Raw genomic sequence first — 27,936 nt, forward strand, 5'->3', positions numbered from 1 at the left:
CAGAGTGAAGCTGATCGCCTCCATGCCACGGCTACAGAGGTTTTATTGTTAAACTTTGTTTCTGCCACACTATTTCCTTCCACAAAATTTTCCATTTGTATTCTTAGATGCATCACCCTTTACAGTCGGCTTCTTTAGCGTGGACCTTTTACCCTCCTTGTGAAGGGAATCACTGACTTTTCTAAAGACTGCGTAGATCAAAAATATAACATTTCTACATTAACAGATTTTCTGTCATATTCCTATTTTTTTGTAGAGCTGAATTTGGGGTTTTACCAAAGCACACAAACTTTTCAACGATATCGTTGAGATGCACCTGTAGTTGAGAAGTTTGGAAACTTTAAAGGTTCGCAAGGCTTGACAACTAAAGAACAAAAGCAATTTTTTTAATTCACACACTATTAGACCTTTTCTCCCAAATTTAAACATGATCTGGATATTATGATGCAAGGCGATCTTTGTAGGCCTTTGAACAGCGCAATAGAGGTCTGTGATATAAAATGCTGATATGGGGAAGGGTAAAATTCTTGCATTGTCTGACTTGGCAGATGAGTGCCCGGGTTCCAGCCCTGCCACCTCTTTCAGCTTAGCTGACTTGCACACAGCCCTTTTTCCTGTGGGGCTGAAAAGCATTGCGGCCGGCCGGTCGAGCGTAAACTAAAGGCTGTTATGTTAGCCGTCTGAAATCCTGATGACCGGAACCCCGTAAAGCTCCCCCTACTGTGCTGCCGGATCGGCGGGGATAGTCCGTCGGATTGTTTCAACCCATTTTGTCATTAAAAATCGGAGGCAGAGCAAACAGGGTGGGGCAGGGCGCGGGCAGACCCGAATAGCGCCGCATTGTCGAGTTGTCAGAACGGCTCAGCTTATCGAGCGGCACGAGGAGGACAGGAAGGAGTGTCGTTTTGCAAACTTGACACTTCCCATCCGATTCCCTCGGTCTTTCATGCGTTCGTAAAATTACTCTGTGGACATTTCCAAAGCATGCTGTGATTAAGCAGAATAGAGCGGAATATAATAACCGCCCATCAAATATCGATAGAGTCAAATATGAGCACCTCTGCCAAGAGACAGGCTGTTTAGATTTTATTTTAATGAGATGGTTAATGATTTATGATGCATGCCATCAGTTTATTATACATGGAAATCCCCACTATCGAGGAATAAACCCTTCAGTGCCAAAGCTAGTAGAAGTGCAGATGAGTAGAATCATTAACTCATGTTAGGCAATTTTGTTTTTTTATATACATCTTTAAAGCATGCATATGGACAGATGTTTTCTCAGATGTGCAAAACAGAAATCTTGAATACTTAAACACAAAACAAAAGCTTCAGAAAAGACAACAGTAGTTTAGAAAATGACAATTACTGGAACCACTGCTGTTAAAGAGGTTTAACAATGATCTAAAGTTGTCATCTTATCTTGCAGTTGCACAAGCTCACACTGAAAAAGGAAAAAAGGGCAATAACTTATTGAACCTCTGTGCATAATTACTGGAGATAAGTTTGAGAGTGCGTTCACACCAATTACGTTTTAGTCAAACTTTAGTCCATTTGCGCAAGAAGGTTCGGTTAATTTGAGGAGGTGTGAATGCGCAATCAAACTCTGATCCGAACCAAAAAAGCGAACTCTAGTCCACCTAAGAACCTAGGTCTCGGTTCGGTCGAAGTGAACTCTGATGTAGTGTGAATGCATATGTGAATGCAGAGACCGCTCCAAAAGCACAAAGCGGATTATAGCGCAGGGCAAATACAATCAAAACAAATGCGAGAGACTAGCACTAGCGACAGAAATGGCTCCTGGTTGTTTACCAAAGACAAAAGAGAAGTCCTACAAGCACCAATGCATTTTGTTTCCATTTTGTGAAGAAGGAAGTTACACTGCGTATTGTTCAGAGTCATTTCCTCCAGTGGTTCTTGTTGCAGCGCCACCACAAGGAAAGCAGTAAACAGGTTTTTCAGTTAGTTTGGATTGTTTGACAAAGAGCAGTGTGAAAGCGAACTACACCAGCTGAAAATGCAACAAATGTTACAATTTGGTCTCCAATTGAACTAAAGCTACTGGTCCCTCAGGTGTGAAAACACCATATGATTTTAGGGTCCTCTTTTAGGATTTGTTCTTGTCAGTTCACCAAAAAGCTTTTCTGTTGAATTCAGGTTAGATAGTTGTAGCAGAAGATACATTTTCGTCTGGTCAATCATTTCTGTGATGATTTGGCTGCATGATTTAGATTCCTACTCTACAAAATTAACCAATAATGGATGCTTTTTTAAGTTTGCAGTTAAGAGTCCACCACATTGTTATTTAAAATCGCCTGCTGTTCCAAAGACTAGGGGCCATTACAGGATTCCTAGGAAAATGTAAAAAATGTATATATTTTTTTTAAATCACAGACCTACAGCATCACAGATCTACCAGTCTTCTTTGTCACAGTCTTTTTGGGAGCTGGACAAAATATTGAAACACAATTGCATACACTACCAAAGCACAAAATCTTACAAAGTACTTTTGGTCTAGTTTCTAGTGCCAATACCTTAGTATGCTTGAAATAAGACAAAACTAACTTACACATAACTTTCCAGCGAGATAAAGCTTGTTTTAAGTTTTAAAAAAAAATTGTTCCACTGAGATTATTTAACTTAAAGACACAACATTTTCCTCATAAGTAAAACAAATCTGCCAGTAGAACTAGTAACAAGATATTTGTACCAGAAACTAGACCGAAAATACTTCACAAGATTTTTTTTTTTGCACTGTAGGACTACTTGGGTGAAATATCTGGTAGACTTTTAACACAGCATTCAAACTCCACTTGCATGTAACATTTTCTGTCAGCTGGATGGACTTTTACTTAAAATTTTTTTCAGTGAGAATATGGTGCTGCAGTAAAAGATGAATTTCTAAGCTTCTTACACATTTTTACTACGGGTGCCAAGAACCAATAAGGGTATTATAGGTTGCTATGCTTATGTTTAGTTTTTTGGGTTTTTTTGGTTGATTTCTGAAAAAAAGAGGAAGAAAAATAAAAGTCTCCAATTAAGATGCATTTGCCACCTCAGTCACAGCTTCAAGTTTTATTCTTGGATTAGACGTTTTCTCCCTACAATCCTAATAATAGGTCTAGTTGGACAAGCAGTTATTTTAAGCGGTTTAATAAGCAGAGCTTCATCCCGCGGCCACGATATTTTAATTAGGCGAGGCCGCGAGGGGGTAGATTACCTCACGTTTTAGACATTCGCTTTCATGGTAACGGCAAAAGCCACGTTTGGGCCTGAGATTAAACGCCAGCTCCTGCTGGTAACCTGAACCGTGTTTGAAAAGCCAGAAAGCCTCGACCCTGCGGTGCTCTTGTCTTTGGATTAAACCACAAAACATCGACGTCTCCGAGAGGTGCCAGCGTGTGTCTGCCACTCACCGACTCCTCATTCCCCCAGACTTGGAGCTCCTGACATCTGCGTCTATAGCATGCAGACCTCGTAGGGTTTTGGTCTATGTGGAATCACTTTGGAGAGGTAGAAAAGTTCATTCTACAGACTTTTCTGATTTAAGTATTGCGAGTAAAAGCATCTCTACTGGGTAAATGCACATTTCTTTAGCTGCTCTGCTTTAAAACCCACTGATGGGTGGAGAGAACCTTCATCTTCTGACATCTTTAGGAGTCTTTCCTCACAGTTTTGAGCAGCAAGCTTCCATCTCGCTCCTCAATGAGGAACCCCAGCTCCCTGAGCACGGAGTAGTCCACCGGGCCGCGCCTCTCCAGAGCAGCCACCAGCTCCTGGTTCTGCTGGTTGTTTTCCAGAATGTTCCTGATGGCGAAGATCCCCCACTGGCTGATAACTTGAGGCAGTCGGTTAAAGAAGACAGAAGACAAACTTTAACCAAGATATACTGTTAATATACAGTGCCTTGCAAGAGTATCCAAGGGCTATTCAAGGGATAGCCCTTGGATATTTCTGAATTTTGCCACATTATTTTAAAAAAAAACATACGTAAGTGGATTTTAAGTACAGGGTTTCTGCAGGATTCCCCAACGAAAATGTAAGACTTTTTAAGACTAGTAGTAGTGTCGAGCTTTTTTGAACAGAATGAAAGTAGAATAGTACGGCTCGGCAACAGAAAGTGAGGCAGTTGCAAAGATGAACCAGAAAGAGGTCCAGAAAATTGATGAGAAATTTACACTTACCCAAGATAGAAGCAAAAAGTTAGCAGCAAGTTAGCAGTAGAGTCTCAGAACTCAAATGTTTGCCTGACAGAAAAGTCGAACAAGAAAAATAACCTGGAATAAGATATAAAATAGTCCCGCCACCACAAAACTTAAGACTTGTGATTAACGTGCTTAAGGTCAATAAAACGGTTTAGATCCAAGACTGTTCATGTGTTTTAACTCATTGCTAAATAGAAGGGGCAAAAAACTTTCAATCTGCAAAACTCATAGACGTACCCGGAAGGATTTGTTGCAGTAACTTCAGCAAAAGCTGGTACTACCAAGTATTGACTCAATGAAGCCAAATACAAATACCTGCAACATTTTTCAGATCGTTTAGGCAGTACAAATGATTAAGATCCTCACATTGTCTCTTCCCAAAACAGTGTGAAGTATTCACTTACCAAAGTACAACATGTTTCTGTTCTGTGCAGGTATTAAAGAAATGATCTCCTGCCAATCATCATCAAATTTGGGCTTTTTTTGTTGTCGGACTAAAGTTTTGAGTCGCCTTTTTGTTCATTTCAAGGGTTTACTCGGTTGGCTTCAAATGCAAGAATTTTACAAAGTTGAAAAAAGAAAAAAAAATCAAACAGTTAAAATTCTTCATATCTAGCAATTTTTCCAGATTTGAAGAATTATGGTAACCCTGAAGATGGTACCGCCTTCAAGCACCTGTTGTATTTGATTTTCTTATTTTTTTTTCTAATAAGCTGCAGGGAATCAGCAGGATGGATTCAAAAACAGTTTCACAGCTCAGAGGGAAACAATTATTCAAGGAACTCAAGCAAACTTCTCCTAAACGCCAATTCTCCAGCTTGGGATGTCAAAACTCCTGTCCACACTGTGTTTGTCTTGGGTCACGGAGAACACAAGCATTCCAACCCAAACAAACCAGTTGTGCAGACGTGTTTTGGGATCTCAGTTTTCCCACTCTCATGTTTCCCAGATTTTTTTTGTGTGTGTGTTTTTTTCCTCCCCCTTTGCCAATCGTTTTGTTTTTGAAGAGAAACAAGGGTTGACAACACAGACAGGCAGACAGAGTTAGCACAGTTTACAACAAGTCTGAGAGGGCTGCATGGGAACAAAGGATCCCCTTCGGCTCAGACTGTTGGCCTGGTAAAAAGCCAGTATTGCAGAGAAATCCGTTTTAGTGAACTAACAATAGCGGCTGGGTCGACGCCCGGCGCAGTGTAAGCTTACAGTTATGAGATCTGTTGCAAACGGTACGCAGAATGCAATTAAAGGGGCATAAGACGGTTCTGTAAGACCATAAAATGGATGAATACACAACTTTTCAGAAAAAAAAAAGAAATGTCAATGCAGGATCATTTCTGGAGAAATGATTAGATCTCCGTCCCTCCGGATTAAGACCTCAGTGGTTGTTTGAACATCGTAGACTGAAATAAATCTCATCTCAGTCTATTCACCTCTTTATCATAATGCTACAGCCATGGGAAGCATAGCTGTATAAAATTATCTTAACCCGCCACAAAGGGATGTGTAGAACTAATCATGTGTAAAACTATTCATACCGCAGTGGAGTTTAAGTTACTTTCGTTCAAATTTGTTTCCAGTAAGAAATGACAGAAATGCTTCAAATAAAAATCAAATAACATAAAAAGGAATATCTTTTTTTTTTTTTTAAAGTATTATTTTACTTGACATATTTTTTTTAAAATGGTACGGAAAATACCGTTTTCAATAAACAACGGAAGAATCTTTCTAGGCGTTACATCGAAGCCTTCTTCAAAATACTGACCAGCTTTTCTGAAACATGTTGCTAAAATTTAAAGATTTCCTCCAAATCTGCCATGGGACATGAAAAATTTAGGGCCTAATTGTAGCTGCCAGCACATTTTCTCCTTCTCCAACTCTTTTTTTATAGATTTGCAATGGAAAAATACATTTTGAATTCAAACAGCAGCCTCACATGTTCCTTTGGTCTCCCAGCAACCAGCCTATCCACAATTACCAATCCGCATGTGCCAGAAGCCTAATCATGGTGCTGTGTTTACTGTACAGCGGTTTACAGTTTTGGTTGGACCTAGAGCTTTGGCAGGACACCATGTGCATTGCTTCCACAACAATAAAAAAAAAAACCCACTATGATCTCCCTACAGAAGGTAATGACTAATGCGATCCCGGAGAAAACTCCACATTCTGGCCGAAGCTTAATGTTGTTATGTGGTCTTACTCCAGTAGGAAGAAGGTCTTAAAATTTGTGCTATATTAGATTCACATGATAATTATATATTTTGTTCCCCAATGGTACATACAGGGGTCAGCTAATAAAAACAAAAGTGGGAGATCGGTGTAATTATTTCCAAATAAAAAAAGACTAATCAATGCGGCTTAAACGTCCGACCACATTTAAAAGCCTCTACAGCAGAATTAATGACGAAGTGACATTTTTGAGAGAATACCATTCAAGAGGTATTGACAGTTGATCGCAATATTTAATCTTCTGCAGGATTGTTCTCCATGCTGTTGTGCAGGACTTCCCTCAGTGTATTTTAAGCCTGGCGGGTCACCAGGCTTTACTTGTGTTGCGTTGCTTAATTTTTTAAGCCTCTTTAAAATGTTAGAATTTTTTAAGGCTTTATAGTTGGTGTTCAGGTATTAATCTCCCAATCTTTCAGCAACGCATGGCTATCAAGTGATATTTTCAAATTTCCTGTCAACTTTAAACGTTTTTTAACTTTAAACATTTTTTAACCGACAGGCCGTTGGATGAATGACTACACTAGCACACAACCACCAGGCTTAGCAAGTTTTCTGGGGGAAACTTTGCTGTTGTGTGACTTATTATGTGCATTTTGCACATGTTTTTGAACAATTTAACAAGATTTTTCTATGTACAACCCAGTCTGGTCTCTCATTCTGAGTGGCATGCTTGTCCACACAGAATAATTAGAGAAAATAATTAGGAAACAGGTTGGAACGCACATTTCGAAAGGATACAAGGGTTGTTGCTGTCTATGTTGCAGTTGTCCAAGATGAGCGGGATGCCATCCAGCTCCCTTACCTGAGGACACAAATATTTCAACAAATTACAGCAGAAACATTTGCTACTTAAATCAACGGGAGAAAACAAAGCGTAATATTTCTGCTTTTAAGACATAAAAGCTGAAATCCAGATTCAAAAACCCATTTTCATCTCTCAATGTCTTACTTTTCATCTTCTATATTTAGAAGTTGCGCATGCAACTTGAGTCTGATACGTCTTCTCAGTCCATTTTTGGCAAATTTTTAAAGTAGTAATAATAATAAAAAAAAGTGAATGTAGTAAAAATCCAGACTTCATGGGAAACATGGAAAATTCATTCCTCATTGTGACCAAAAACAGAAGACAAAAATGATTTATTTTTTTTAACCGGCAACTAAATAAATGAACAAAACCTACCCACCATATAAAATATCCCTGTTTTTAAAAAAAAAAACACCAACATTTATCACCTTCTGTTTATAAATTCCAGTTTATTTCATGATTCTCAAACAAAAGAAAAGGTGGGTTGTCTGTAGCAGAGCCTCAAATGTGAGGGAAGGCACCAGTGTTAGTCCAAGACCACCGCACTGGGTGATCTGCTCTTCATCAGCTGTCTGATCCTATAGGCTTAATGACCATGTGTTGCCATTGCGGTTCTCCTCCAAACAGACTGGCAGGGAGCAGAAGAACGGCACCAAGTGCCGAGTTTCAGAAAATGGAATAGTCATTTAGCGCGTCAAGGAAGCGCACGTCTGTGCTTCTTTCCACTTTGAGAACAAAAGCTGCTTACATTACATCCAAACCCATAAAGGGATGAATAACAAGCGAGCAGACCCGTGACTCTCAGACCGGTACGAGCCGTTCAGAGCTTCGCATGCACATCTTAAATTACCCTCTCTGCCAAAAGGTGAACAGAATGACATTTGGTTTACTGGAAGAAATCCTCGTGAAAACAGATACGGGGTGATTTCTGACCACTGACGGACCACAGATCAGCATCCATAAATATTACAGAGAGGCCAGCTGAGGGTGGTCATCCCACAGGCATTCCACAAATCTGTTTCTATTAAGCACAACTGGGTGTATGAAGAGGCCAACTCTTCCCTGACTGCTTCGTTAACCGTCCGCGAGATGCTCGCAGGCGGAAAGTGGACAAGATCTCCACAAGTAGCTTCAAGTTGAAACGAAGGAGGAAAAGAGGAAGGAAGAGGAGAGAAAAATCACTAAGAAAAGTGTAGACATGAAAATCGTCATATTTTCCAGCTGTTTCTTCTAAAACCTCCATCTCAAGGTACTATTTTGGGGGAAAAGGAGGCACAGTCTGAAATCTTAAAAAGCAACTAGAATCAGCTCTTTGTTAAACTTCCACCGAAATTGAGAATGCATCGATAACAAAATTTGGGCCGATATAAAATCCAATATTAATAATGCTGCTATGGCCGATAACCAATCATTGAAGTTTAAATATAAAGCATATTTCAGCAAAAAGGTATAATAATCGGCCCAGTTTCATTTATCGGCCCAATACTAGCGATATGAATCTTTCAGCGTCTAGCCACTTGACCAAACCCAATTTCTGGATCAGATTCTGAAACAATTTTTGATTCAGAAACATAAAAATTGTTTCTAAAAAATTGATACAGAAACCAATTTAACTATTCAAATGTTTTAAAGATTCTTTAGATCGTTTCATTTGAAATAATTCTAAAAGGTTTCATACTTACAGTATATATATATATTTTTTGTTTAAGAATAAACTTTGCTAATACAGGAAATTTAAGTAACAGAATTTTATGCTCAAATCACTTTTTGTTTAAATATAAACTAATGCAATAAGTATCAAAGTAGTAGTCAAAATATAACTTTACGAAAAATTAAGCAAACTAAAATCAATTTTTGAGCATTTTGAAGATAAGTCCACATGTTTAACCCCTTTAAAGGCAGATTTTTGGCATAACTGAACCTCCATACATCTGTTGCTCTATGTGTTTTACAGATAAGATGATGGCTGCAACTAAGCATTATTTTAGTAATCATTTTGTACAAGTAATCGTTTAATCGGATAAAAAAAACATTATTTAGCACCTTGTGCAGATTTTTCATTAGCCGCTTATTTTACACAATATTAAAACTACAGTAAAAGATGGAAATAAACAATTCAATTCCTTTTTTTAAAGTAGTAAGCATTGCATTGCCTAAAATGCAATGACATAGCATTCCTTGAGTGAACGCATTATCATTTGTAGATTAATTGAATCATTTTTGAATTAACCAATTAATAATTAGATAGCAAAAAAATACTTAAGAGGAGATTTTCATTGTTACAGAATTTGAACCAGGTGAAACTAAAACTATGCCACTTTAAGAGTTCTGGCAGGAACATATTTACAGAGGTCTTTTATGTTAATTGTATACACTTTTGTACAGTTTTGGCTTAATTACTGTTAAGTGTGTTGTTCTGTCAGCAAATGGCCTTTTTGGAAGTCTGCATACTCCTGCAATCAATTACTAAATTAGTCAATTAATCCGATTCATCATTTCAACACACGATCGGACCTTGTTCTGGTTGCTGGTGTTGCCGTGGCAGAGGTTTCCTATGAGCCTGATGAGGTGGGCCTTAAAGCTGACCACCGGGGAATCCGAGGTCGGGTCTTCCTCTCCGGTAAAGGGGGAGAAGTTCTGAGTGGCGCTGAAAATATTCCTACTGGCCTTCCCGATAGCATGCACTTGCTCCAGAAGCTCTGCATAGGGGAGAAAAAAGAAAAAGAAGAAAGAAGAAGAACAGGAAAGAAAAACGTGAGAAAGCACAAACTTCTACAGCTTAGTCATATAAATCTTTCACTCACAACTCTAAATTAGGTGGTTTGCTCAAAACTTTTTTGGGGGGTATTTGTGCTCTGATTTTATTACTTATCCACACAGAGGAGGTTTTTTTGACTGGAATCTTAAGTGTCTGTCCTGATGAGGAATTGATGGGAATCAGGATCTTCGGCCCCCAATTAGGGAGCTTGTCTGCTTTTTCATTTACCAACGGTAGTCTCTAGAAGATCGGGATGGTCCTGCAGGAACATGAACTGTTTGTGGTCTGAGGTCATCTCACACAACACGTCCAGCAGACTTATCACTGTTAGCGCCTCCTGCAGGACCTACGCAGGATTACAGCAAGCAGATTAAAAATAATTTTAAAAATAATTTTTTTAAAAGTCTCAGAAAACTAGAAATGTTTGGGTACGAATTTAGCAAGCTGCAGCATTTATGACCTCGTTGCTGGAAGCAGAACCCGTCGCGAGCGTGAGAACCGCCCCGCAACCTTTCTGGAAGGAACTGGCCAGGAAATGGGCCACACTGGGGGGAACGCCGCAGCCCTCTGAACCCTCTTCTCTTAACTGGGCCAACAGCAGCTCCAAGAGAGTTACTCTGGGGGAAAAAAACACATGTATTTACTCTCTATTCTTCTTCATACAGAAACTAAATATTTACCAACATTTGAATCCAAATTAGTACCAATTTTAGGTCAGAATTTGATCTGTACCTGTCATGATGGGACATCCCAGAATACATGCTCTCCACCAGAGCTGAAGATTTGAGAAAATGTTGAGTTGCCATCAGGACACTGGATTTGAATAAAAAGCAAAAATGTACTCTAAAGATCAGTCAGTAAAACATCAAAAAGAGTGTTTCTTCATAGAACATCTGTAGTTATTTCATTTGAGATTTTTGTTGACAACACTGTAGGTGTTGAGGAACAAATACCTTCCATTACAACTATGCAAAGGAAAAAGTAGACTTTATTTGCAGACTGTTGGAAGTAGTTAAGAAAAGAACGTTCCATAAAAGAAACTGAATGTGGACAGGAAATGTACTTACCAAAACTATTATTTACAAATGTTAGACAACTGGAGGTCTCACAGACAGACCCGTGTTTATTTTGTAATCAGATTAAGAAGGCAGGATAGTGAGGGAGGTTAAAAGAAACAAACAAATTAAAACTAAAAGAGAAATCTCTAAAACATCAGATTTCAAGTCAACGTCTTTACCAGGGTTTACCATAAATTCGGACTTAAAGTCAGGCATTAAGCAAACTTAATAAATAAATAATAACTAAACAAATAATTGTTTGCAGTTTCTTATGACAGAGGACTAAAACTAGTTTTGATCTATGGTTGCTTTCTCTCTGTTGATCCAATAAACCAATCCAGACCTTAGTAACCACAGCTATTCTGACTCTTGAGCGGTTTTAAGATTGATGGAGAATCTTTTCTGTGCCCACTCCCTTTGATTTCTAGTAAATATTATTCAAACTGAAACTGATTTTTTTCTTTTTTTTTAAAAAAAACCTGTCAAATAACCCTGCAGCAATTCCTCAGTAGTTTCAGGCTCTGGCAGCTTCAACAAACATTCTCTAAGTATTTTGTTCATTCCACTCCTCTGCGCCCCCCTCCCAAAAAAAAATTATAATGAGTTCAAACGTCTGGAAGCCACACTTACGTCCAGTCCAGGTCAGGCTGGGTCCTGCACAGCTCCATCACTTTGAGAGCCAGCTTGATATTCTGCGGCTTTGACAGATCCTCCACTTTGGCCTCATCCAGACACGTGTGGAGAACCATAGAGGTGTAGTTCACCACCTTCTCATCATCAATACAGAGCAGATGCCTGTTCACACACAAATCTGGTTTAAATAAAACTGCGTACGGTCAACAAGAGCTAAAAAATTAAAATTAAAATTAAAAAAACAGTAAAAAGGCGTCCATTCTCTTGGTATAAAAATAAAACCGTTCTCACAGGAGGATGTCAGGGAAGCTGAGCCGCCAGACTTCATCCTTGCTCATCTGGTTTCCGACAGCGAGGTTTCCAAGAAACTGGATCCCGCAGCGAAGAGCTGAGCCGCAGACGGAAACAAATGAGTAGATGATTAGATGGGAAGACAGAAAAACAAATAAAACACAGATCGATGTCGCAGTAGTCATCTTTTTTTATAATTTCAACACTCCATTATGCTGCCAATTCAACGGATTCAGACTTACGTTCATATAAGGCATCTTTGGTCTCCAAATTTAGGGTCTGAAGGTAACTTAGGAGTTTAAGGGATATACCAATGAATCCAAGCTCCCTAGAGAATCAAAAAAACAGAGATTTTGTACCCAGTAAGTGCAAAGTATTAGTAAAACTTTCATAAAAGTACCTCAAAAAAGTTTATTGGAATCCCAAATTGTTTAACCAACCAATACTTGAACCTTCAACGCAACCACTGAATCGCAAACTTCAATGTGTTCAAATGGATTTTTTTTTAAAAACCAGAGAAACACAAAGTAGCACATAATTAGAAAGTCAAGGGCATTCTTGAAAGAAGACTACAAAAAAAATCCCATTTGAGATTCTGAAACACGATGATGGACACGTTATGATGAGGAAATGCTTCCGTTTAGCAAGTATAGTAAATCTGGTCGGAGTGGATTGAAAGCTAAACACAAGGGAGTACTGGACAAGCAGATTAGAGGTGAGATGGGATTAAAAACTATAGTCGGATTAAGAGCTCTAATTAAATAACCAAATTTTTTATATCAAAAGTTTGACACTTTTTTTTTTATTCCAATACATTTTGAATAATGACCGATTTAATAAACTCATAACATTTGGATTACAGTAAAGTGAAGCAATTTAGGGTTAGGGTACACCTATAATCTGGAGTGTTGTGGCTTTGATTTCGCCCCACCATGCAGATCCACGTGCAGGGTTTGGGTTAAAATGCCGTATGGGGTTTTAAACCGGCAACTCTATACGTCATTATCTTCCAAATTACACAATAAAGTTGAGAGAAATGTTTATATTCCATAGAAAAAGACTTTCTTTCTTTTAGATTTTTGGCTCGAGTCTGTGTTGCTCTTTGCAGTCACAGTGTTTTAGTGCGAGTGTGATTTTGCTCTTCCTCCAAAAGGTGGTAGAAAGCATGTTGCTATAGCAATACTAACACATATTCAGCAGATTTGCTTCCCCACCAGCTAACCTCATCAGAATGTCTCAGACTTTTAACTGGCTTTAGATTTTGAAGATTTTGTAGTTTACTCTCAAAATCTCAACGCTTACAGTTTATGGAAGAAAATGTGAAGAGATTCATTGGGTATGAATACTTTACAGTCTCACTGTGTGACAGGAGTTTACCAGTTTTAAAGAGACGCAGCAGAAAGAAGAGGCGGATTGGCAGTTCCATTTAAACTCTCATCTTCCTGCCGCTGCACTCTCAGCGCAATCACCTGAGCAGCTCCTGGTTGCGTGGGCTTTGAACGCAGGAGTTCCTCTGGGACCTGAAGCACTCGGCCGTGAGCTGGAGCTGCAGGGCAGAGGGCCGCGCGTCGTCATCGCCGCTTTCGCTCGCACTCTGCAGGCCTTCAAGCAGCCTGATGAGGACCTTGAGGAGATCAGAGAAAACGTCCTCCGCCACGGCATCCCTGCGAAGAGGAAAATTAGCGAGAGAATAAATTCATTTTACGAGGTTTGACGAGATTTCAAAACCAAGAAGGACATCCTTTTATTTACAACCTCAGAAAATATTTCTATGCCATGATCATCTTCGTAAAACTCATTTCAATCGATTTGAATGCTAGAAGTGGTGTTGACCTATTTAGTGTTGAAATCCTCAATTTAACTTGAAGAGCAGCTCAATAGTTCTCTCGTCCAATGAAAAAATCTCTCTTCCCACGGATTTTTACTGGTCAATAGAGACAGCTTGAGGTTTCAAACCATCATGAAGGTGGTGAATTTAGAATAGGCTCAATTTGGCATCTTTCCTGTCCATTTGATATCAAACTGTTTCCGCCTTGGAAAGTAGCACAGCAGCTTCTAACAGATTTCAGACAGTAGAAAATAACTGCGGTTTGGAGGAGAAGCATAAAAAACAATTCTCCGTTAAATTGTACTAAAATTACAGTTTACTAGAACAACGGGGCATAAAAACATTTATTTTTTTTTATCATTGTTGCCTGGTGAGACAGTAATATTTCAAGCTTACTGTAATTTATGCTGCGGGGAAGCAGCTGAACTTGCTCTCAAACCTTCAATTTGCGAGCAGCGTATCAATAACAGGAAGGCACACATTAATAAAAACAACCAAACATGTTTTCTGGGCATCACATTAAACTGAACACACTTCAAGCTAGCGTTAGCCTAGCTACCGAGCTTTCACGTCTTCACGTTTTCACTAAAGCAAAGAGAGCGTACGGGATCAAACGGTACCTGTATTCCGCATCTTTCAACGCACTTGTAAACGTTTTCAACACCTGCAAGTGTTCAGGGCACTGTTTCGCATTCAAAACGTCAGCGAGAGCCGCTGATATTTTCTGCTTGTCATCGATGGAATCTGCCATGTTTCCCTGGCTGCGTCACGAATGTGGGCGGGACATGCAGACCAAACTCTGACTTCTTATTGGCTCAATTGATCGCGTAGGCGGAGTCGAAGCATGTGCTCGTGTTTGCATGTGTTGACTCGCCGCCTACGAACTATTATTAGTGACAGAAGTACCGCATTATTAAGCGCAACATAGACTAAAGCTTTTAAAAGGGCAGTTAACTAAAATTCTGCCGTAATAAAAAGTATCTATATTTATTTACACATACATATAATAAATTAATGAGGCAGAAAATATTTAAAACAACTATTTGTCTTACTTCAAATCATTTTTAATATTATGTATTTTTGTAGAAGTCAGTTTTCACTTTAACACAAAGGTTTTTTGTATTTATATTTTTGTTATTTAAAAAAAAAAAAACAAATCGTGGATTTGAAAAATCAACAAAAAAGACGAAACATCCAAGGGAGTGAATAATTTTTATAGGCTCTGGTTTGTCTTGCATCCAGTTTCTCTGGATAACTCAAAACCGCAAACATTTTGAATAGCCAAAACCACAAGACGAAGGTTTTGAACTGTTTCACAGTTTGAACATAAAGGGATGATGTGGAATGTCATGGAGCAGGTCATTCCCTTTCAACGTAGCTGAATTTGTAATCAGGTGAAAAACAATGTTCCAAAGAAGAACATAACAAAATACCTGCGCATTGGTGTAAAAGTTGAATTCACTGTTATATAGAAACCTTTGGGGGCAAATTATTGCCACGTGCTATTAGGTTTAAGCATTGCCTTTTCCCAGTAACAACTGAAATCAGTATTCGAAAACTTCAATTTGCATTTACTTAAATTATCTTTGTCTGGTTTTTGAATTCAAATGTCTTAAATGATCTGAAACCCGTGAGACAAAAACACAAGAAATTCACAAAGGGGCAAACAACTTTTTCATGTCACTTGTACAGAAACGGCATGTCTCGATTAGCCCCTAAAAGACGCAAATGATGGCATTTGGAATTGAAGGACGTGAAGCTCGACAAATAGCAACCCTACGAGCACTTCCAACGTGACACAGGTAAATCAGAACATTCAAATGTGCACCGTCAAGTCTGCATGTGGAGCAAGTTCTCATTTTCGTCAGTGAATGTACAATTTCCCCAACCAGCGTTGGAGCAAACATTACAACTGGAGCAACAAAATCACATGAAAATCACTTGTGACTTCCAAAAATTGTGGTACACTTCAGATCACAAATCTATGTCGTTCCCTCCGTCTCTCCACGCGGCCAAAAACAGCACAGCTGTGGCTTGAGGAAGGTTCGTGTTAAGTAGAGTTGATTACGGATGGTAAAAAGCTTCCACCTCAAGCAATTTGTCAGCTTAAAGAAGAAGTATTTGAAGAAGCAAATTTTCCAGTTATAGAAATCCCATTATTTATACACTGGAGTGGAATAACTGGAAATACCCCCACAAACTGGAAGTGGAACAGTATGATGGGAGGAATCTGAGCAGTTGGATTACAGGAAAGCAGCACATTCTATTGGATTTTAGAACTGTAGGAAACCTCAGTCATGCCAACTAGTTGATGGATGGTTTAGTCTGTTGCAGAAGACAGTATTTAAGGGGAACAAAAAAAAAACACGAATGCAACAACACACTACTGAAGGTTTTTATTATTCACAGATGGTTTTATTAATTTTTTATATATGTTTTCTTTTTTGTAAAAAACACTATTGAGCCATGTTGTGCATACATACGACCTCACAGAGGCTGAAGACTGTGGAGCACAAAAATCTCTCCTTGCATGTTAGTAACCTGCACTGGTTACTATCAACACCTGTAACTGAATTCAATGCACTATGCAAACAACCTCCACACAAACTGAAATTTGCCACCGTTTTCCTTGTCGATGTATATTTACATTAATTATGTCATGTTTTTTTTTTCTTCTCATTTTTAACCAGTAGAATTATCTATAAAACATTTACATTCCCTTCTCAGAACCAGAACTCGGAGATGAAGACGTGAATGAGGACGATGTTTTGTTGAGAAACGACTCCTGACTGGACATACTTCATGGACACCTCCAGAATGAGCTCCTTTGGGCCCAATACGGGCTTGATCTGGCGGATTACCCCTGAGGGACAAAACAATTATTTAGGACAACAATGTAAATGTGACTTTATAAAGCGAAATCCCGTGTCTCCTTACCGACAACCATGCCGTTTTGCGCACGCTTTATCACGTCGAAAAAGAGCAGCTCGTCGTCTGCTAAAATGTCAAACAACACATCCGGCTCGTCCGGGAGAAGATCTTGTTTCGCTGCCGCAGACGTCCGCAGCAACACGATCTCTATTGGAACAAACAGGTAAAAAAAAAAAAAAAAGTGGGGTCGTCCGATTGGCCGAAGACTAAAACGTTTTCTTTCGCCGGTCTCACCCTCTGGCTCCTTTAAGCGTTGCGAGGTCGGCAGAGACAGAGCCGTGGAGGTGATGATGTGGACGGGGTCGCGAGCGCAGTCGCTGTCGTGTTCCTGGCACGCCTTGACGCAACGCACCACGGCGGACGCGTTACCTGCGGATCTGAGAGCGCCGGGCAGTCGTCAGGAAGAGAGACGAGGAAAGGTGAAGAAGCAGAGGAGGGCAGCGGGTTCATGACAATAAAGAAGGAATACAAAAATGAAATTTAGTAGTGAATCCTGCAGAACCCTGATCCCAAATCCAAACATTCCTGCAAGTTGTTTGCCACACATGAGGCCAAAGTGACAACGATGAATCTCTGCTACCAAAATGAAACTGAAAACCATAAGGTGGAGAATCTAATCATAAATGTGCGAGTAAAAATGAGGAAACTGACATTTGAAAATAATTGCTGGATGATCCGTTTGTTGAGCATTTAGATTCACATTTCACTCTATATTGTTGATACATCCGAATTGCACGACCCAGCCCACAAAAACAACCACGACAAGATGGTATATCTGCTTACATTTATCCTGCTGACCAACGCAGGCAAGTGGCCACTTGCTATCGTTTTCAGCGAATTAACTGATAGCCACCCAGCGCCAACACTGAAAAGCCCATTAATCATGCTAACTACAACACCGTCCCACCAATAATTGAGCCTCAGTGAATTGGCCGAGCCCCAGGTGCCCCAAAATAAATGCCATGTTTATTTTTCTTGCTGTCCGCCAAGACCGCGTTCCTCTTTGATGTTTTGGTAAGGCAGCTTGGATCGCTTTTTTTTTGGAAATTTGGGTTTTAGAAGTGACCACAGCAGAGAAAGTACAGGAGAACTGGTGAAAAGAAGACCAAAGAGACATTATTCTTCATCAATTTTTTGACTTCATGTACATAAAACATAAACAGAAAAGAGGCTAACGATCTGACTGGTAGTAAAGAGAAATAATATAAAGCCAAAAAACTGACACCGGACATGTAGTGCTCCGAATCCGGCTCTTTGTCAAAATCTTCAATATCCAGGTGTTTGTGAATCAGTGTTCAGTACAGAATATGGATTTGATAAGTTTTCTAACACAGAACTAATTCTGATCGCTCAAACTCACAACTATGACCAGCTCAAAAGTACAAAATTGAGGCAGGGCTAATCTTAACAACAAAAACAGCTGGAAATGTGGAGTAAGTGGTTATCACTAGATCAAAACCAAACAAATAAGAGCCAAAACGTCAAAGGTTGGGAAGTGGAGAGCTGCAGTCGCTCTGCCCCCTTGTGGTGGCTGAGGGATGTAGCAAAAATATATATTTAAGACAAAGAACTTCAAATTTTACACATTTGAAATGCTTTAAAAAAATCTTAAGCTGCTTTAGAGAACAGAAATTAAAAGGTAGGCAAAGCTGGATTTCCACCTGTTGTTCTAGTTCAGCTAGCGATAGTACGGCAGCACAGCCGGATGGAGCAGGAAGTTAGAAAAGCAGAAGTTTAGAATGTGAAGGTTGTGTCACTTTCATCTAGGTGAGGAATCACTGTAGTGAGTGTGTTGAGGTCGACGCTCTAATATTAGTGATTGATAGCTACCAGGCTAAAAGCAATGACTCAAACACCTGCCAGTCGTCCTAAGCTGGCAATGCTGTGAAAATCTAAAGCGATATCACTCAGAGACAGAAGCTTTGAAAAATGAACATAACATAAGTTCAAACTTTCTGTTTGTTGTGTGATGATCTCAGGCAAATATCTTCTGACTTTAGCAACCTTCTGAATTCTTACCCCTTTCCTGCTCGCCTGAAGTTAGGAGGACACTCGAAGAACAGACAGCGAAATCCTCCCTGGACGTTAAAGCAGGCCTCCTTGGCAGAACAAGAATGAGTTCCTGCAGCACATTCATCAATGTCTAAAAAAGACAAACATCAAAGACGCTTCATCATAGGAAAACTCTTCGAACCCCATGCAGCAGATAATGGTTAGTTCATGTTACAGGCCATTACAGCAATTCATTTCAGCAATGCTCAAAACTGCTTAGAGTGAACCACGAGGCTCCTCACTTACTCCTGATATTCTCCATTAACCCACTGCAGCATTTCTAGTAGTTCTGGTCTAATGATACCTTTAAAATGCTCATTGAAGATGCTTTAAGATGTTTTTCCCCCCTTACCCTGACAAGTACGTCCGTCGTACAAGAGTGTGTAACCACTGGTGGGGCAGGTGCAGTTAAAACCACCAGGCGAGTTGACACATTGGTAAGAACATACGTTTGGCAGCGTGCATTCATCAATATCTGAGAAGATGGAGACAACAAAAAGAAAAAAAAAAAATCAATGTTAGGACACCTGGGACTCTTCCCAAAATTAAACATCTTCTTCTGTCTGCTAGAGATGAACACAGCCATCTTCGACTGTTCTGCTTTGCAGCAACGACACCTTCACACGATGTCCCGTCGACGTCGTTCAGCTGGTAACCGCGGTGACAGTAGCACTGGTACGAGCCGTAGACATTGGTGCACTCCTGGCTGCAGGGTTTGTCCTCACACTCGTTGATGTCTGTCGTCAAGCAGGCGGCAGTTTGGTAAAAGACCAAAGAAAAAAAAAAAAGACCAAAGTTTGTTTCAAAAATATGTTTACCTTCGCAGTCTCTGCCACCATAAGCCAGCTTGAAGCCGGTCGCACAGCTACATCGGTACGACCCCTCTGTGTTCTCACACTTGTGGGCGCAGAGTCGACCGGGATAATGGGTGCACTCATTGATATCTGAACAGCAGGGGGCCGGGGCGAGAAAACGAGCTTCAAAAGTGTTATTTGACTTTAACGACAAACAAATTCATAATTCTGTCACATGAAGAAGCTGTTAGTCCTCTAGCAAAAATGAATCAAGTTCCTGGTTCTGTACCTTCGCACAGTTTGGTGACGCCGTTGAACATGTAGCCACTTCTGCACTCGCAGCGGTACAGTCCTTCCAGGTTGACGCACACATGCTTGGCACACTTACTGCCAACCATACACTCATTCACGTCTGTATTGAAATAAATAAGTAAAAAAAAACAAAAAAACATTTTTTTTGAAAGTCAGAGTTTTTCACCAATAAAAACTACAACACAGAATGAATATCTTAAAAAACATCTTAAGCAACGACTGAGAACGGATGAGAATCAGTTGTTTATATCACATGAAACTACTGGCTAAGCTCGGGCTGGACAGTATTTTGTGGTACTACTACGACAACAAATTATGGTAAAAAAATAAAAATAAAGTCATTTTTAGGTAACTGTATGGTTGCCATGACACCACAAACAAAAATACTGTTCTTGAAAAAGATTCCCATTTTTGATTATTAATAGTAATAATCTTCAGATACTTGTAAAAAAAGAATTGTGATTTATATCACCAAACTGCACACAGTGATCGCACTTCATCATACTACTTCTGATATTTATTGATACTCTCGTGGAACACACTGTGGAGAAAATAGTAAAATCTCAAAACAATCTGTCTTTTTTCCAACATCATTAATTGAAATTATTGACTCGGTGATAAATCAAAATCTTTATAAGTCATTTTTCACTATAAATGCAAGTTCAACCCTCAGATTATTTTTAAAGCCCCACATAAACAAACATTCAAAAGCAAAATAAAGACCTGAATGGGCAGCCATGCATTTCTAAAACTACCTTCACACCGTGTGCCGTTCACGCTCAGATGAAACCCTCGTGGGCAAGCGATCGCATTAGTGAGGCAGCTGTGGGAGCCCACCGTGTTGACGCACGTCTGGCTGGGCTGGCATGGACCGGTGTGGGCCGAGCACTCATCAATATCTAGCAAAAGAGAAAATTATTAAGAGAGCTAACCCTTAACCTCGGAGCTGCTTTCGCTTGGAGTGTGAAAGATCAACGTACCGGCACAGCCGCCGGCGGCGTCCAGAGCGAAACCGTCTCCGCACACCCGCTTCTGCTCGCAGTAGAACGAGCCGGCCGTGTTGACGCAAACGGAATTTGCCCCGCAGTCACGTCTCCCCAATGCGCACTCATCGATGTCTGGCGGAGGGAAATATCTGTTAGAAGGGCTTTCTCCTCAGCAGGGCTGTCTAACTCTTATTTCTTTTTGGGGGTTATGTGAGAGCAGGATGTAACCCTAACCCTACAACTCATTAACAAGTTGCTAAAATATAAATAAATAGGGGTCTCTGTATCCAATGACTACTTTCTAAAATCAAATATATTTGAATATCTTTTCACATTGATGTCATTTGGCAGCATGCAGGTGAAAAAAAAAACCAAAACACTATTTCTGTCTTGAACTTTCCCAAATTTTGTCTAGTTACAAAGGGATTTTGTTTGATAGATGAATACAAAGCAGAGTGGATTAAAATGATTAATAAATGATTAATAATGGAGAAAAATGCATTTATATTTAACTCTCTTCACAATAAGACTAAATAAATACGGTATTTTCTGGAATATAAGTCACACTTTTTTCCGTAGCTTGTCCAATCCCATATTCAGGAGCTACTTTTTTACTCTTCGTGACAGACGTTTTTGACAAATGCGACCTTTACCCTGGAACAATTTACAGTCTGGAAAATCCGGTGGAATGAACGAAATCCAGTGCAATCAAATATAGCAAGCAGCATCATAAAGGCCACGTACAAATCTGGTAGCGACAAAAAAACAGACTTTGCAGCTCAACTGCAGCTGAAGGTGATTCCACAATGTTTTGACTCAGTGCTGCGCCTTCCTGACTTTCATTTGTGAAAATTACTCGAATTGTTTTCCTTCCACGTTGCAATCATGCACTATTTTGCATCTCTTTAGTCACATAAAATCCCACTAAACCACATTGAAACACATGGCTGCAAAATCACAAAGTGTGAAAAGAACACTTTTGACATCCTAAGATAGTAATCTTTTGAGGGGGGGGGTTTCACCTTGGCAAGAGCTGCCTGTGAGTTTATAGCCGGTGTTGCAGGCGATTTCGCGCTGGCAGTGAAACGAGCCCTCGGTGTTGAGGCAAACCTGACCTCTGGCGCAGTTGTGACGGCCAGTCAGACACTCGTTGATATCTGAAGGAGAGAAAAGAACACTGCAGTAACGGAGCGATGTAGACGCAGCTCAGCCACAAGATGCTGAACACGGTGGGAGAGTCAAAAATAAAAGGAATTTGAAATATTTATTTCAGTCAGAGTCACACACTCTCTGGCTGAAAATGTTACTTTCATAAAGATTTATTCCTTCTACAAAGTCAAAACAAATAAATTCACATAAAAAAGAAACCTAAAAAAAAAGATATATCACTTTTTTTTAAGACACATGCTAACTGTACATGCCAACCATTTGCTGAAAAGGCTTTTCTGCCGCCTACTGGTACTTTAACTGGAAATATGTGTTCTAGTCTGATGAGACTAAGATTGAGTTTTTTAGGCAACGAAATCTGCAAAAAAGCACCTCGTGCCTAATGTCAGGTAAAATAGGAGACATGTAATCCTGAGGGCCTGCTTCTCTGTTAAATTAACTCTTTATGTGAAACTTGCTGTAGTAACAACTGTCGCAATAATATAATTTAGAATCCCAAAAAGGAAAGAGGTGCGTCGGCCATTTGAAATATGAAATGAGTTGCGTCGCAGTGAGCTTACCTTCGCAGGTCCTTCCGTCCGGAGCCAAGCTGAAGCCGGATATGCACCTGCACTGATAAGACCCCTCCGTGTTCTCACATATGTGCCCGCAGAGTCGCCGGGAGTAATACTTGCACTCATTGATATCTGAAGAGCACAAAACGGCGCAACAAATTAACCTCTCACATTTATTCTCTGACGCCCCCACCCAAATAATTCCCCCAGAGAAACGAGCGAAAACTGAGCGAAAACCTTCGCAGACTCCGGTGACGTTGCTCAAGCGGTAGCCCGCTCTGCACTCGCAGCGGTACGACCCGTCCAGGTTCACGCAGGCGTGGCTGCCGCACACGTCGGCGACGAGACACTCGTCCGCGTCTGGGGCGAGGGAGGGGGGGACGTGAACGGGCGGAAATTGAAAGAGCAGGCAGATTTCAGACGACTTAAACTCAGACCTTCGCAGCGCGTCCCGTCCGCCGTTGGATGGTAACCCTGCCGACAGATGACCGTATTCCCGAGGCAGACGTAAGAGCCGACGGCGTTGACGCAAGTCTGGTCGGGTCGGCACAGGTTGGAAAGGAGCAGACACTCGTTGATGTCTGGTGGGAGAGCAATAGTTTGGGAGAAATCATCTTTAATCCACGAGCTGCTTTTAACTGAGAGCGAAAGCAAACGTACCGGTGCAATTTCCGGAAGCGTCCAGAGTGAAACCGTCTCTGCACGCCACCTTCAGGTCGCAGTAGAACGAGCCGGGCGTGTTGATGCAAGCGTAGTCCGCTCCACAGTTATGGCTCCCCACAGCGCACTCATCTATGTCTAAAAAAATATATTTTTTAAAATGATAAAGTATATGGAAATGTTATTTTTTTCATTCTTCCATGAAGACTTCATTTACATGTCTCTTGCGAGGCTGCTTACCTTTGCAAACGATGTTGTCTGTGATTGTGAATCCCGGGTGGCAGCTGAGCCGACAGAGAAACGAGCCGTCCGTGTTGATGCAAACCTGCTCGGCGCTGCAGCTGTGGCTGCCCGCGAGACACTCGTTAATATCTGAGGAGACGAACGTCGGGAATCTTCAGCGAAAAGCTCAAGGAAGAGCAAAACAAACAAAACCAAAACAGAAACGGCGTAAAAAAAACAACAAACTTTTGTTTGCATTGCAACCCCCCCCCCCCCCCCCCCCCCCAAAAAGAAACCCCACACAAAATCTGAAGTAATTTTTGGTCTATTCTCTTCTACAAATATCTTTATAAACTTGAAATAACTTATAAGTGCCTTTTCAAGAAGAACTAGGAGTTTGTTTTAAGCCCATAACATTGATGAAAAAGTACTAGCTATGGGTGAAATAACTTGTCAGTGGACAAAATATTTTAACGAAAAATCTCTTGTTCCCCTGGCAGATTATTTCACTTATATCCAGTACTCTTCCCATTAATACTAATCAATTACTGACATAAAAAAGTACCTGTATCTTGCTCAAAAGTTATTGTGAGGTAGTTTTTTCTCATTTCTAGCGTACTAAGGTATTTGCACAAGAAACTAGACCAAAAATACTTGGAAAGATTTTGCGTTTTATAGCTTTTGGAAACACAACCAGCAGGGTCAAACTTTCTCCACCACATGGCTGCATTCAGTTGACTTTGTGCGTTTAAGATGACTTACCTTCACACGTCACTCCGTCCCTTTGCAGCCGGAAGCCGTCGTTACAGACGCATCTTCCGTTACCGACACACAGCTGAGAGCAGTTGAGCTCTGAAAACGGCAGAGATGTGTCAGGAGGCACGTCACACACAAACACACACCCACACACCCACACACACACCACTTTGTGTGTCATTTAAAGACACCGTTTCTCAGTTCAGACCACAACCAACCATTTATTTATTCCTTACAGTGTCCTAAAATGTTTATTATCTGGTAACTGGCTTTTGGAATTAAGTATTGCTAGTACTTGGGGAAGACTTTCTGATTTCTGATCTCCTTATCAAAAATTATGTTTTAAAATCATTTTTAAAAAGCAACTGTAGTAGTATCTAAAGGACAACAGTTTGACTTTAAAAGAGCTGTGAATAAAAAAGCAAGAGCAAGCGCCGGTGAGACAATTCGATCGACTTTTCCCCCCCCAACAACAATGAGAGAAACTGATAACGTCAGTTTCTTTGATTGCTTCAAATTGAAACAAAAAAGGACTTTGATTTTGTTGTTTGTTTTTTTCTAAGATTGTGTCTAATTTAAAGACCTAGCAAGGACTGAATGTCTCATTTTATTCCTATACATGTGACTTTAAAATCTAAGAAATAGAATAGAACCATGAAGAGACTACGACTTCCTGCAACTGCAACCAAAACGGTAGCAAAAAAAAAGGAAATCAATTAAACCGAAGGTGCCAAACCTCTGCAGGTATTTGGTTCGTCTGGAGGCCTGGAGATCGACACTTTAAGCTCTTCTTTTCCTGAGACAAAAACATGGGTAAAATGAAGGGGGGGGGGAAAAAAGTCATATTGAATGTCAAAGGATAAAGAGCAGACACTCATGATGAATGAGTGTTACCTTCGATGACAAAAAAGAAGGAATGTACTGCAAAAACAAGTTTTTTTTTGTCTTTTTGCACTTGAAATAAGACATAAATGACTTACAAGTCACTTTCCAGCAACATATAAGAACATTTTAACTAATTCAACGAGAACAATATGGTTTCACTGGCAGATTATTTCACTTATAGCTAGCATGTTTTCATCAACACTAAGGAATATTTTTTACTTAAAAACACGCTCCTATATCTTGCTAAAAAGTTATTTGTAACTTAGTTTTGTCTTATTTCAAGTATATTAACACATTTGCACTAGAAACTACACCAAAATGTATTTGGTTTTTGCAGCGTGACAGTGGATTGTGTTTGAACACCCAACGTTTGCTGATGTCGAAATCCTACTGTTGCACAGCCAGACGGTGATGTAAGACAATACCGACAATCAGCGCCGGGAGCACAGGATTGCTTCGACCTTTCACCTTTAGCAGACGGAGTGGTGTCCTTGGGTTTCTCACAGCAGGCTTTAGCCGCGTTAGAGCACTGCTTGTCCAGCTGCAGGTCCCGAAAGTCGCAGCTGAAGCCCGTGCTGTCCGTTTTCAAACCCAGTGTGCAGCAGTCGCAGCACGACTAAACAAGGGAAGGAAGTTTAAGGAAACAAAACGTGTGTTAAAGAGAACAAAGTGTGTGTTTGCCAACATGCTGTGTGCATACTGCTTGTGTCTGGAGGCGTGGAGGAGAGCACACCTGTGAAATTTGCGCTTCCCAGTTGGAGCCTGTGAAGAGGGGCCGCTCGCAGACCCCGTGACGGGCCACCTTGACGCCAGTGTCGCAGGCTCGCTTCCTCGCTAAAGCCCGACAGCAGTGCTCCTTGGCAATGCTGAGAAATGTAGTGTTAAATCTGAGACTGCAGTTTAAAAAATAAAGCACAACGTAAAGTAAAACACTACGTTAGTTATTTCCTTCTGTGCAGGAAGTGAGGAACTAAAAGGCTTCTTTTTTTTTTACTAACAAAAATGGTATAAAGGAGGACAAAATAATAATATCACAAAATAATAATATCACAACCAAAAGTTATGAGTCTTACAACAGTAGCACAGCTCACTGCTATGGGAAGTTAGAAAACAAGTCAACTGTGTTCAAATTAGCTTGGAAACTGGATCTGGGAATAAAATCAGACGGGAGCTAATCATTAACGCTAACTAGTAACAACACAACACACCATCTTGGTGTATTTCCATCAAGGAATTTGGCAAATACAACCTCCAAACTGAACACAACCTAAACCACCTGTACTTTTTTTTTTTTTTAACCATCTTGTCTTGTTGGAGATAGTTATAATAGCCCACTGATGAGTGATGATTTCAAAACATGGTATCCAAGTTGTAACTTTTGATTCCGATTAAATTAAGGGGTCATTTCTGTTCGTGAATGAGCCTGGACTGCACTTTGGCCGTTTTTAGTTTAACATCTTTTATGCCCAGCGTGTTCAGACCTCACCTGGGATTATAACGCATGAAATTCAGGTTTGTTCAAATCCAATTCTGCCATGAAAGCCAAAGAATAAACCACACACACACACCTCACAGCTAATATTTAATTATCGTATGAATTATGAAGAAGTCCTCTTCGTTTTGCTTTGTTGTATTAATAGCAACCACAATGCACACACACAACAGAACAGGGCCCTTTGGTTACAACATGCTCTCTAGAGGCCTCTTAGAACCTCCACTAGGAGATTCAACAATGCATTCCTGAAGGTATGCTTTGCTTTTTTCCAGCTAGCCCTTTACGGCACAATTAGTGTCCAGCTGTTTCTTACCTGCAAATGTGGGAGCTGAAACGTGGCAGCGCCGTGCAGTCTTGCTTTCTCAGGGCTGCCACCCTTCCAGCCTCACAGCACTCATGCACAGAAGTAAACTTGCTCTCTATAAAGCAGGAATGACGACACAGGTTTTTAATGCGGTGCGAAAATTTAAAGTTGCCGACTTCAATTTGGTTCCTTACCAATCCCGGTCAAAACCGCGTAGAGGGAAAATAAAAGGACAATCTCGTGCGCCATCAGGCCCAGTTTGACCCCCTGCCAGCGCCCTGTGGATGAGCACGATATTTAGAGTCGGACAATTATTATCCTGAAGGAGGCGAGAGATGAGCCTGAAGTGAGGAGGAGGGGGGGGGGAAGAGCTCTGACAACCCGCTGGAGAGGCGTCACGGAGCGGGCCCGTGGGAGGGCTCCAAGGAGCTGCCATGATTAAAACACGGCCGATAATAAGTGTGTCGAAAACGTCATCAGCAAGATAACATGAAGTCAGCAGCAGCAACACAGCGCCTTCCAAAAGTATTCATAACACCTTTTCTTCTTTGCGTGTTGCCACACTTTCGACTGTTTTGACGGGATTTTAATGGACAAACTGTTAACTTTGTCCCCCCCCAAAATTTGACAAATCTACGGAAGCCCATTTCCACCAATTGAAAGAAAAAAGCGATTAAAACACGCCATCTCTTCAATTTGAGAAACAAAACCATAATTTCTACTTCCAACGTTACCATTTTGACTTTTGGTCATAATGATTCGACACAATGTCATAATTCTGGCTTTTAAGGTTCGAATTTTGACCTCAACATCGTGAGGTTGTCATTATTTCGACATTTTATATCACAATAATTTGACACCATGTCATAACTGTTTATTTTAAAGGGGGAATTATGACTAAATGTGTTGTAATTACAACGTATTTTAAAATATGCAATAAATTTGCCAATGGTACGCTTTCTATGTATTTTTACACAGATTCCACTAACAGCATAATACCTTCATCATTTCCTT

The 27,936-nt window shown here is 40.4% G+C and overlaps 2 protein-coding genes across 3 annotated transcripts; both read right to left on the reverse strand.

Moving 5' to 3' along the window:
* Window positions 1-1,063: 1,063 nt before the first annotated feature.
* atxn10 (ataxin 10) lies at window positions 1,064-14,586 on the reverse strand. Its single transcript, XM_032589414.1, has 11 exons — window positions 14,425-14,586; window positions 13,446-13,640; window positions 12,219-12,304; window positions 11,977-12,073; window positions 11,683-11,847; window positions 10,727-10,807; window positions 10,455-10,611; window positions 10,223-10,340; window positions 9,751-9,935; window positions 7,170-7,233; window positions 1,064-3,838 (listed from the first exon to the last, which is right to left on the reverse strand). The coding sequence occupies exons 1-11, from the start codon at window positions 14,553-14,555 to the stop codon at window positions 3,654-3,656; spliced, it is 1,464 nt and encodes a 487-aa protein (XP_032445305.1). The 5' UTR covers window positions 14,556-14,586; the 3' UTR covers window positions 1,064-3,653.
* A 1,640-nt stretch (window positions 14,587-16,226) lies between these two features.
* LOC116736708 (fibulin-1) lies at window positions 16,227-27,870 on the reverse strand. Of its 2 annotated transcripts, XM_032589395.1 has the most exons (22): window positions 27,117-27,761; window positions 26,932-27,037; window positions 25,857-25,989; window positions 25,592-25,739; window positions 24,975-25,034; window positions 24,245-24,334; window positions 23,501-23,632; window positions 23,261-23,398; window positions 23,038-23,181; window positions 22,838-22,960; window positions 22,607-22,732; window positions 21,902-22,036; window positions 20,874-21,011; window positions 20,649-20,792; window positions 19,871-19,993; window positions 19,606-19,731; window positions 19,405-19,524; window positions 19,140-19,262; window positions 18,755-18,878; window positions 16,970-17,112; window positions 16,742-16,882; window positions 16,227-16,667 (listed from the first exon to the last, which is right to left on the reverse strand). In XM_032589395.1, the coding sequence occupies exons 1-22, from the start codon at window positions 27,169-27,171 to the stop codon at window positions 16,528-16,530; spliced, it is 2,712 nt and encodes a 903-aa protein (XP_032445286.1). In that variant the 5' UTR covers window positions 27,172-27,761; the 3' UTR covers window positions 16,227-16,527. The 2 variants fall into 2 exon arrangements, with proteins under 2 accessions (XP_032445286.1, XP_032445285.1); XM_032589394.1 differs by having other exon boundaries at window positions 16,742-17,112; window positions 27,117-27,870.
* Window positions 27,871-27,936: the final 66 nt, after the last annotated feature.

The sequence above is a fragment of the Xiphophorus hellerii genome, chromosome 17 (genome assembly GCF_003331165.1).
Source record: "Xiphophorus hellerii strain 12219 chromosome 17, Xiphophorus_hellerii-4.1, whole genome shotgun sequence".
NCBI lineage: Eukaryota > Metazoa > Chordata > Actinopteri > Cyprinodontiformes > Poeciliidae > Xiphophorus > Xiphophorus hellerii.

What these genes read in the sequence shown, in the direction of transcription:
- atxn10 (XM_032589414.1), bottom strand. Translation starts at nt 14,555, where the DNA reads ATGGCAGATTCCATCGATGACAAGCAGAAAATATCAGCGGCTCTCGCT. An exon ending in CAAAGATGCCTTATATGAAC is followed by an intron (nt 12,074 to 12,218) that starts GTAAGTCTGAAT and finishes TCTGCGGCTCAG; the next exon opens with CTCTTCGCTGCGGGATCCAG. An exon ending in TCTTCTAGAGACTACCGTTG is followed by an intron (nt 9,936 to 10,222) that starts GTAAATGAAAAA and finishes TCCCCTATGCAG; the next exon opens with AGCTTCTGGAGCAAGTGCAT.
- LOC116736708 (XM_032589394.1), bottom strand. Translation starts at nt 27,171, where the DNA reads ATGGCGCACGAGATTGTCCTTTTATTTTCCCTCTACGCGGTTTTGACC. An exon ending in CGCGGTTTTGACCGGGATTG is followed by an intron (nt 27,038 to 27,116) that starts GTAAGGAACCAA and finishes CCTGCTTTATAG; the next exon opens with AGAGCAAGTTTACTTCTGTG. An exon ending in TGGTGGCAGAGACTGCGAAG is followed by an intron (nt 19,525 to 19,605) that starts GTAAACATATTT and finishes GCTTGACGACAG; the next exon opens with ACATCAACGAGTGTGAGGAC.